Source organism: Monopterus albus, unplaced genomic scaffold (genome assembly GCF_001952655.1).
Source record: "Monopterus albus unplaced genomic scaffold, M_albus_1.0 scaffold127.1, whole genome shotgun sequence".
NCBI classification, from domain to species: Eukaryota; Metazoa; Chordata; class Actinopteri; order Synbranchiformes; family Synbranchidae; genus Monopterus; species Monopterus albus.
In genome coordinates, this window is record NW_018128007.1 from 437,935 (window position 1) to 448,379 (window position 10,445).

At 41.1% G+C, this 10,445-nt stretch overlaps 1 protein-coding gene across 1 annotated transcript in view; it reads right to left on the reverse strand.

The window, feature by feature from the left end:
* The window catches only part of LOC109967270 (NT-3 growth factor receptor-like), a 410,435-nt gene extending 400,571 nt beyond the window's left edge, over positions 1 to 9,864 (reverse strand). The window contains exon 1 of the mRNA XM_020612721.1: positions 9,142 to 9,864. Within this exon, the coding sequence (XP_020468377.1) occupies positions 9,142 to 9,419 (278 nt within the window). The 5' untranslated portion in view covers positions 9,420 to 9,864. The remainder of the gene's footprint in view (positions 1 to 9,141) is intronic.
* Between the last annotated feature and the right edge of the window lie 581 nt (positions 9,865 to 10,445).

Here is a 10,445-nt window from a genome sequence, read left to right on the forward strand (position 1 = left end):
GAAATATTTTAAGCCGTTTGGTCTTTTAATTGTGATGATTTTGCTCACATTTAACAAAAACCCACCAAATCACTATCTCAATAAATTAGACTATGGTGACATGCCACTCAGCTAGTCAACTCAAAACACCTGCAAAGGTGTCCTGAGCCTCAAGAATTTGGGTGAACTTCACAAGGAATGGACTGAGGCTTGGGTCAAGGCATCAAGGACCACCACACACCGTCGTATCAAGGAATTTGGCTACAGTTGTCGTATTCCTCTTGTCAAGCCACTCCTGAACCACAGACAATGTCAGATGCGTCTTCGCTGGGCTAAGGAGAAGAAGAACTGGACTGTTGCCCAGTGGTCCAAAGTCCTCTTTTCAGATGAGAGCAAGTTTTGTATTTCATTTGGAAAACAAGGTCCTAGAGTTTGGAGGAAGGGTGGAGAAGCTCATAGCCCAAGTTGTTTGAAGTCCAGTGTTAAGTTTCCACAGTCTGTGATGGTTTGGGGTGCAATGTCATCTGCTGGTGTTGGTCCACTGTTTTTGAAAACCAAAATCACTGCACCCGTTTACCAAGAAATTTTAGAGCACTTCATGCTTCCTTCTGCTGACCAGCTTTTTGGAGATGCTGATTTCATTTTCCAGCAGGATTTGGCACCTGCCCACACTGCCAAAAGCACCAAAAGTTGGTTAAATGACCATGGTGTTGGTGTGCTTGACTGGTGTTGTGGCAAGCCAGCAAACTCAACAGACCTGAACCTCATAGAGAATCTTTGGGGTATTGTCAAGAGAAAAATGAGAGACCAAAAAAATGCAGATAAATCGGCAGTAATTAAAGCAAAAGGAGCCCCTACCAAGTATTGAGTACATATACAGTAAATGAACATACTTTCCAGAAGGCCAGCAATTCACCTAAAAATGTTTTTTATAGGTCTTATGAGGTATTCTAATTCATTGAGATAGTGAATTGGTGGGTTTTTGTTAAATGTGGGCCAAAATCATCACAATTAAAAGACCCAACAGTTTAAACTACTTTAGTCTGTGTGTACTGAATTTATATAATACACAAGTTTCACTATTTGAGTTGAATTACTGAAATAAATGGACTTTTTCACGATACTCGAATTTATTGAGATGCACCTGTAGGGATGCAGCGATATGAAAAACTCATGGTACAATACTGCCATGATAGCATACTTTTTCACGATATAAAAAAGCTGGCAAAATGCCCTTTACTAAAGTGTTTTTTGTGTATAATTTTCCTTTTAACCTAAAGTGCTCCCATAGGCAGCCATGACCTAAGCATGTGCAAAAACTTGGCATGAATAGTCATTGGCGCCGAATGACTGAGCTGTTTGTGCAACTACAAACCAAAATGTATATATATACTGTATATAATGCAGCAGTCGGTAGCAGCCCTTTTATTTAATAAAGTAAAATGATGTCTTATTGAAGCAGCTGTATCTTGCAAACAAAACAAGCCATACTCTCAGTGGAACATCAGTGTTTCGGTACCCTCTAGGTGGGTTTTGCCCTTCCTGTTTGGTGCCTGTGCTGATTGGTGGTCGGGTTGTGTGTCACTACACCAGTTGAAGAGGGTATCCCAGCGACCACCAGGGGCTGTAGTGAGCAATTTGCTGCTTGATGTACTAGAATGAGGACAAGAATAATTGAGATTTCTGTTTTACTTAAGGTTTTTTTCAAACATTGTGGTGTACTTTTCAACAGAAAGCTAGGGGTGGTTACTGAGTGGTTGATTTTGTATGTGTGTGCCTGATTTGTTTGCCCATCTCCATTAAAGTGTGCTACATCTGAGAGATGCACCCAGCTTTAGGACAGAGACCACTCAGTCCTAAACAGGGATAGTATTGCCTTCATCTGGCAGTATTTGCAAATAGTTTCCTTTCACTGCTGGTTTTAGTCTCTGTATGGAGAATGTTGAAAAGACTGTTAATTGTAAAAATGCCCAGCCTTATCCTGCTGGAGGGTCCTGGGGCAAAAACAAGCTGCTGGACCCCTGTTAACCATCTTTTCTCTCACTCTCTGTCCACCGAGTGCAAATTCTATTATAAAAGCTTCACCAAAACACACCATTGCACTGGTTGACTTGTGTTCTCATTACAAAACACAAGACCCTAGTATTTTTAATGCTAACTTTTTACAACATCTGAAATAAGAAAGAGAATAAACCACCCATGTACGAGATCTCTGGATATTCTAAACTAATATTAAGGTCTGGTGTTTCATAATGAAGAAACATGTCACCCAGCGCAGCGGTGAGCTTCACTGACGTGTCTTTTAATTGTTTTTGAACAGCAGGTTTATGGCACAGGCGAATAAGTTGGTACAGGTTGGAGACTGACAGACATTAACCGTGAGTAGAGGCAAATCATTGTTAGTTTTCATCTCTGTATGGGGACTGTTGAAAATCCTGTTAAAATAGAAAATAACCAGCCTCATCCAGCTGTAACACTATGAACATGGGGCTGGTGGAACCTACACAGTATCTGCTACTAGTATCACTGCAAATATTGATAGGTTGGAACATTGGTACATTTTAGAGAAATGTCTAACAAACATTTTAAATAAGGATCCATTGTTATGGTTTTGGACTTGTGTCCTGTTATGTACTTTTATTCTGTAAGCATTTCCTGTTCTCCGTCTATTACAACTCATTGCCTTCACCTGTTGCTTGTTAGCTCCTAGTCTCTAGCCTTTATATTCTCCTCACTTCCTTCAGCCAGATGCTGGTTCATCTGCTCACCACACTGCTTGTTCCTTTTGTTTCTGCGGCTCTATAGATATCTCCAGTTTTCTTGTTCACTTTTAAGTTTTTGGACTTTTCGCTTCCACCTCGTTGTGGGCTTAGCTGCCACCTTGGGTTTTTGTTTGCTCCTTTGATTTGTTGGTTTTGTTTCATGTGTTTTTTGTTCATTATAAAGTTCCATTACTGAACTGTCTAGTTGTAGTGTTCTGTAGATGTCTTTATGTTGTTTAGGTTGAGCTCAGTGCTTACCTGGAAGCTGTCTCAGAGTGAATGTTGAGGCACCCTGTGATGCTCAACCTGGGCAAGAATTTTGTTCCTTTAGGAGATAAGACACCCACATCAAGACCTGTCCCTGACCTTGCCAATAGTGGTTATACCGGGGCATGACCCTTGACCTCATATGTTCAAATGTCTTGTTTTGTCAGGCTGGTCCAAATCCCAGGGATGTTAAGTTTATCATGATGTGGTGACAGTGAGGAGCAGTAAATCCTCTTGTTGGAGAAAGTGGAAACAGCAAAAGGCTGGTGTTTCTGCTTGAAAATGACTGAGACAGTTAACTCACTATCAGAATAACCACCAATTAATGTTCATTTGAACAACTGACTGATTAATGGGCTACTATTTAGCTCTAGTAATAAAGTAATACTTGTATCAGATCACTAGTTAGGGAATGAACAGTTTAACTGGAGAGCTTTTTAAAGGGAATCTCCCAACTCTGTGTTCCCTACTGCAGCACAAAACCCCCCCACCAGACTTGTTATTCACATTAAGCAGTGACTTTTAGAGAGAGGTTACAATGACAAATAGAGGTGTTTAACCCTGGGCCCACAGCTCCGTACTGAACCCTCTGACTGGCTAATGTTAAATTTTAATGGAGGCACAAAATAAATCCTGGTCATTTCTGTCAGACTAAGAAAAGGCAAGTGATGAAGAACGTGTGTGTGTGTGTGTGTGTGTGTGTGTGTGCTCGCAACGGGGAGCTGTCCATGCATACAGTTCTGATAGTACTCTCCCTCTTGGTGTCAATTTCTCCCTTATCTTTCTATATTTCTTTCCCTTAGTCGTACCACTTCCGATCTTTCTTTCGCCCACCTCAGGTATTTAAAAACAGCGATCTTTCTATCAGCACCCAATTCCCTACAGTATCTCTCCTCTTCTTCTGGAGATATTGAATATAAACAAAGCCTCCTTATCATAAAGTGCCTCTCATTTTCTGGGTTTTCAGCTCATTTCACTAAATTCTCTGTGACTAGAGTGAAAAACAAGCAGTCAGTGTGGAAGCAGCCTTGTGTTACTCTCCTACATACAGTGGTGGGTGGAAACACGAGTCAGGAATCACTGCTGCAGCAGCGGCTTTTTACTTCTAAAATCCTCTCAGCAACACAGATCAATAATGAAGTGAGGTTTTGTTCTCACAAAACAATCAGTCTATCACACACAGGGTCTCTCTGTAGCCTCTGGTTTTCCTTCTTTTTCTCTCCACCAATGTTGTAAAAACCTGACAATAATGTAACTGATCTGAAATTTTACAGTTTTAGCTCTTATTATACTTTTTTATCTTTTGCAATCATTGTTGTGCTGCGTGAACATGGTGCACTGCAATGTGATGACTGCTACAGCTGAACGGCTTCACACAGAATCAGATGAAAGGACACTGAGGAAGCAGGAGTGAATCCCTACTCATGATGATGGAGGAACTCCTTTAAGTAAGTAGCAGATAGCCTCAATTTTTACTGTCCAAAACACTTGAAGCACGTCAGAGAACTGTCAGCTCAAAGAACACAGCAGGGCAGAAGTCCTCATAGAGTCTCCTGTACCTGATTTGTGCAAAGGCCTGATTTCACAACAGACTAACAAAAGGATACTGTATAACATCATATAATGGCTCCTTGCTTACTAGGAGTTGCACGGATTAGTCAACCAAACAGCTGTGTAAAGTCTAATTGACTCCAAACCTACCGCCAGGTTTGGTGGAACCGAGTGACAGTTAGCTTTGCGCTCTGTCCTCACTGATGAAGCTGTCCACTGAACCAAGTGTCCAAAATTCACTAGCCAGGAGAGCATCATAGTGGGAGCTGGTGAAACAGCTGATTTGATGATGCAACTGCTCGCCATGTCTTGTGTGCTTATTTTTTGATGACATGATCAGCATGTAGTCGACATTACCTCAACTTTTATAACAGAAATGTCTACTCTAAAGACTGGATACCATGCAGCCCCTGTTCCTTAACAAATCTTTTCAAGTGCTGGAATAGTTCCTTCATGTCCTGCAACTCACTTTCCAATAAAGCCTGACTCTTGCTTTACAAAGCTAATCTATCACAGTCCTCATCTCATCTGCCTGCACTGTTTATTGTACACTACAAGGTATATTATCTGTTTTTATGAGTACTTCATTAATATAGTTCAACTGATACTGAATTTCTGAGGCTATTACTAATACCAACATGAATATCTTTTTAAAATCTGGTAACAACATATTAGTCAGTAGTATTTTTTACCTATGCATGTACAGTAACAGTCTTCTGGTGTAAACCCTTAGATTTTTTTTCTGTACAGCTGCAGCAATTTCATTATATATTCAATAATTGATTTTCTGTTTAATTAAAAGGTTGTTTCAGCTAAAACACAAAGTGAGGTGAAGCCTTTAACATGTCTAAGGTCATGTCATCTATAAAGTACTTGTTGTTTTTTGGCAACTGTCCAAAACTCAGATATTCAGTATAGAGTGACATAAAACAGACAACAGAGGTACCAGCGAGTGGCTGTCATTTCTGCAAATGGATTAAATGATTAATCCATTATCAAGCTTTGTTTTCTCTCAATCAACTAATTCATTGCTTCAGCACTCATTACCGTTCATAAATAAGGTTCAGTGAGTTTGATGACAAAGCAAATGTAAAGTAATGTATTATCACTGTCAGGCCAGTTTCATGTATCTACACATTTGTTGTTGTGTGTTTTTTTTGGGGGGGGCTGTTTTCATTTATTTCTTTGTTTTCCTAAAATGCTGTTACAACTTTTGGAAATTGGTCAGCACTTATGGATAATAATGGATAATAAGCTTGATAATGAATTAATCATTGAATTAATTTGAAGCAGTTCTGTAAAGCACACGTGATGTATAGTTAACAGGCTAAAACAAATGAATGAGAGGTTCCAAATCAGAAACACTGATACCATGTCAAGTTTTTTACTGTGTCACTTTAGGTTGTGAGCATTTTCCTATATGCACAAGTCCTGCAAATCCTGGGTCCCCCCTCCCATATAAGCCAGCGTGTGGAAGAATGAATTTTGGGTTCATTTCACTGTGACCAGCAACAAGGCTGTATTCACACAGAGTAAGAAAAACGATTTGAACAAGGCTCAGACTGAGATGCAGAGAGGATTTTGCTTTTCAAAGAAGCAGTGACAGCTCACATCTAAAGCACCCACACTCAGTCCTCTGGTGTCAGTGAAATGCAGAATGCAGTGGGAGATGGAAAACTGCCAAGCAGAGGGCGTGTGTGTGTGTGTGTGTGTGTGTGTGTGTGTGTGTGCACGCATGTGCATGCGCAGTATCTTGCTGGCTTAATAAGACAGTTTGGAGCAGAGAGCATGGGGCTGCAGTGGCAGTCAGTTCCACTTCTTTCCAACCAGGATCTGATGGACTATAGTTCTGAGTGTTGAGTGAAATGTTGCAAAATCTCTCCGAGCAGAAAGACACAGACAAACATTCATACACACACACTACTACAAGGTGGGGAAAGGAAATTCATGTAAAAAAAAATGTTGATCTTTTATCCTGTCAACATTGTTTTCTACATTCATGCCACCAAAGCACAGTGAAGTGAACTGAGGTCCAGTAAAGCTGTACACTACAGCACATCCCATTAGCTCATGCTGCTGGAAATGTGCTGCCAGAATACTCATCTTCATCAGCATGTTTACAGTCCAGCGATGTTAGTGATAACCTTAAACTTGTACTGCTTCCAAATTCGTCAAAAGTAAAAGAATAATAGGGTCCTAGGTATTCAGTGCCGCTGTTGGTAGGTGAACATCAATCATTCATATGTATATTTTGGATGAAAAAATGCAATATAACATTTGCGGTAGCTGAAGCTAACAAAGAGGCATCCACTTACAGTTAGTCTGAAATTTCCTGATTACTTGTTTACTGAGCTGTGGTGGAGGGAAACTTCCGAGTAGACAAAACACTGGCAATAATCCTAAACACAGCAATGAAGATGAAGTCTTCCTGTTTAGTCCAACTGAGACTGCTTAAACCTCAGGTTAGCTTCAGTTGAAATTTAGAAGGCATTTTAACACAAATCAAGGACTCTGGAGTTTTTTTACAATTCTTAAACTAAACCCCAGACACTATATATTAAAATACTGAGAGAGTAGTTAGTTTTAATGCACATGAAAATGCAGCTAATGTTAATTGTCAGTGAGTAAACAAAAGTGTGACAGTACAGTCGTGCATCCTCTCATCAGACTGACGGCTGTGCCCGTCAGTGCTCCATATCACTGCCTGGCTTAATGTTATGTTGGAGAGTGGCTCTGATGACTAGAATAATGGGAATGGTTTGACCTTGAGGCAACACTTTCTATCAGATAAAACAACTCTATAGTTCTTTTGAAAGAAACAACACCAGCGCCAGTTCTGTTAACTTTAGCTAGATACACACACTGTGCATTAAGAAGCACAAGATAATAAAATCACAGCCTTCAACAGGATTGCAAATTCTTCTGTTAAGATCAATATGTCTTTTCTAATCCAATTTAAAAACCTGACTAGTGTAGAGGGAAAACTGCAATCACAAGAAGAGGCCCAAAGGTGAAATAAAATTCAACTGTTTGGACATCTTGCAAACTGAACTTATCCTCAAAGTTTCCTTGAAACTGATTTATGGTCTTTTTTTTATGCTTGCAGTGGAAACTTTGTCAAACTAGGGATGCATATTATTGAGCCGGTGTGTTGTTGTAGTCATGTGTTACATATATCAACCATATACAGCAAATGCATTATTCAGTGCTATTCAGCTTTGACACATCTGATCGTAAATGCTGAGCACTTTACAAGCAGGTGACCGTGTCGGGAAACATGAAGATGATCATACGCAAGGCAACACACACCCAAGGAGAGCTGACATGAGATGGACCATCTTACACTAGAGCCTTTGGTTTTGTCATAGAGCTATCTTGACACAAAATATGTTCCTCACTTCTAACCAAAACACAAAAAAAAATCCCATCAAACCTTATGATACATTACTGCTTTGACATTTTGATTTGTGCTTTTGAGCAACTGAGTCATGACGGATTTTATAATAGACGATACGTGGGCTTATTACCTCTCGTGCTCTGCTTTTGAAGGAATTTAGGGTGATATACAGCATGTGACAAGGACAATAAACAATAATATTAAAGGGACACACTCAGGAAGTGCTTTTTCTGCTGTGCTTAAAAAGTGGGCATCGTAAAGTCTCTTCCTTTGCTTATTTCTTACAGGAATGTTGAGAAAGGTAAATCCTCCACAGGTTAATTAAACCACTTTTATGCGGCATTTCTAGGCATCTGAATTCATAGCATGTCACAGTATCACAGCATATATGACGGCCAGGGCCCTGGTGATGTGAACAGTCTGTCTCATTAAATGTTCACTTCTTAAACATGAAAATGAAGCTTACAGAAAGTGAGCAACTCATAAAAAAATGACTCGCGGGCTCAGTTAGAGAAGCCCTGCAGTAATCTGTGTGCGTAGATTAAGATCAGATTAAGACAAAATTAGGGCATGTTAAAACTTCTTATGGAGGGATGGTTACCTATCACCCCAAGTGTCATGTAGTACAAGACATGCAGTGTGTAGGTGTGCGTAGGTGTATAAAAATACAGTATGTTTATTTATAGTAAAAAGATTATCATGGCCCATCTCATCACAAATTGTGTGGTGTTTTTCAAGGGCTAAATTAATTTATAATATGCTGGGTACGGTTTTTTTTACACAACTATGGTTTAAAATAATTCACAGTTAAGGCCCTGGTTGCCCCCACCTCTTTTTGCACCTATAGTATAATGTGATGATATAAAGTTTACTTTTTTGAATCCCCCCGCCCCCACACAAGCAAAGCAGACGCATGAATCCATTCCTTTTACCAAATTCCTTTTTCTTATGACTGACATCATTTTGATACTAGCCCACTCAGTGGGTGTACATATATCTCATGAAGTATTTTCTGTTCTACAGGTAAGATAGATTATGCTTCTCGCCAAACCTAATAAGAAAACAATTCTGCAACAAAAATCACTGTAACCTTGGCTGAAATGTATTTCCACAAACAGCTCTAATTAAACACCCAACTGTAGGGCGTTTGTTCCAGCATTCAGCTGCAGCAACGGCCGCACTTACATGGAGGTGATGTTCTGGAAAAGGTCCTCGATGCTCCCGGTATTGTTCCCGGCGCTCCCGGTGCCCTGGAACGAGAGCAGTGGGAAGAATTTGCTGTTGTCAGACTTATTGCAGTAGATCTCAGTGGGCGAGCAGGTGCAGGTGGGCGGACAGTCCAGCAAAGAGCTCAGGTAGTTGTGAAAGAAGATGCTCAGCACAAAATAAACCTTCCAGCAGCACAACATCCTGGGAGACCGACGGACTCCGAATGCGGCAAATAACGCATCAAATCCATCCATGTTGTCACGATTCAAGTCCCCAGATTTCTTCGCAACTTTGCAGCGCAGCAGCAATAAAAAACGGCTCAGATCCTCTTGGTCCAACTCGGCTCCGCGCCTACGTGGGCGTATGAATGCTTGACCGCTGCGGTCTCCTTATTTCCCTCAACAGAGTAAAAAAATATTAAAACAAAACATATCTCCATTCATGTCCGTACGTATCCATGTGCGTGAGTTTGTGTGTCTGGGTATGTCAGAGATTTTGATGATGCCAGTCACGTCTCTCGTGCTCGATTAAAAAACACCACGGGCAGAAAAAAAGAAGAGAAATCGGAAATATTCCATGTGGGCAATGTGGCACGAAGGGGTCTGAGCAGGCTGGCGCTCTTTCTCTCCTCCTTCTCTCTCTGCATCATTTTATGTCATCCCTCCATCTCCATCCCCCCTCTCCCTCTTGCTCTCCTCTCTCTTTAGCGCTGTTGCTGGTACCAGGTGGTGGGAATGGGGGAGAGACACAGAAAGTGACAGGGAGGCAGAGAGAGAGAGAAAGACTCCATCCTCTGAGCTTCAGGTCCCACCTACTGGGCAGAACACGCGCAGCGGCTTTTGTTCTATGAGGGCAGACACCCCACAGAACAGTTGATGGCCAAACATGAACACACAGGCACAATTGCAACTATGATTCGAAATTGTCTTGTCTTGTAGAGGGGCCCTGTGTCAAACCTAGTTTTAGGACACTGCTCATACTGAATGCACACTAGCACACTACAGCACCTGGCTGCACATCAGTTGTCCTACCAGGGACAAAATCACACTGGACCACTGCTACACAGTAATAAAAGACACCCATCGCTCTGTCCCCCCTGCAGCCCTCAGTCTGTCTGATCACTGTACAGTCCATCTGATCCCAACATATAGGCAGAAACCTAAAGCTGTGAAGCCTGTGATCAAAACAGTGAGGAGACTGACTGAGTAGACAAAGTCAGAGCAACAGGCCTGCTTTGACTGCACAGACTGGAGTGTATGAGAGGCTGCAACTACAGACCT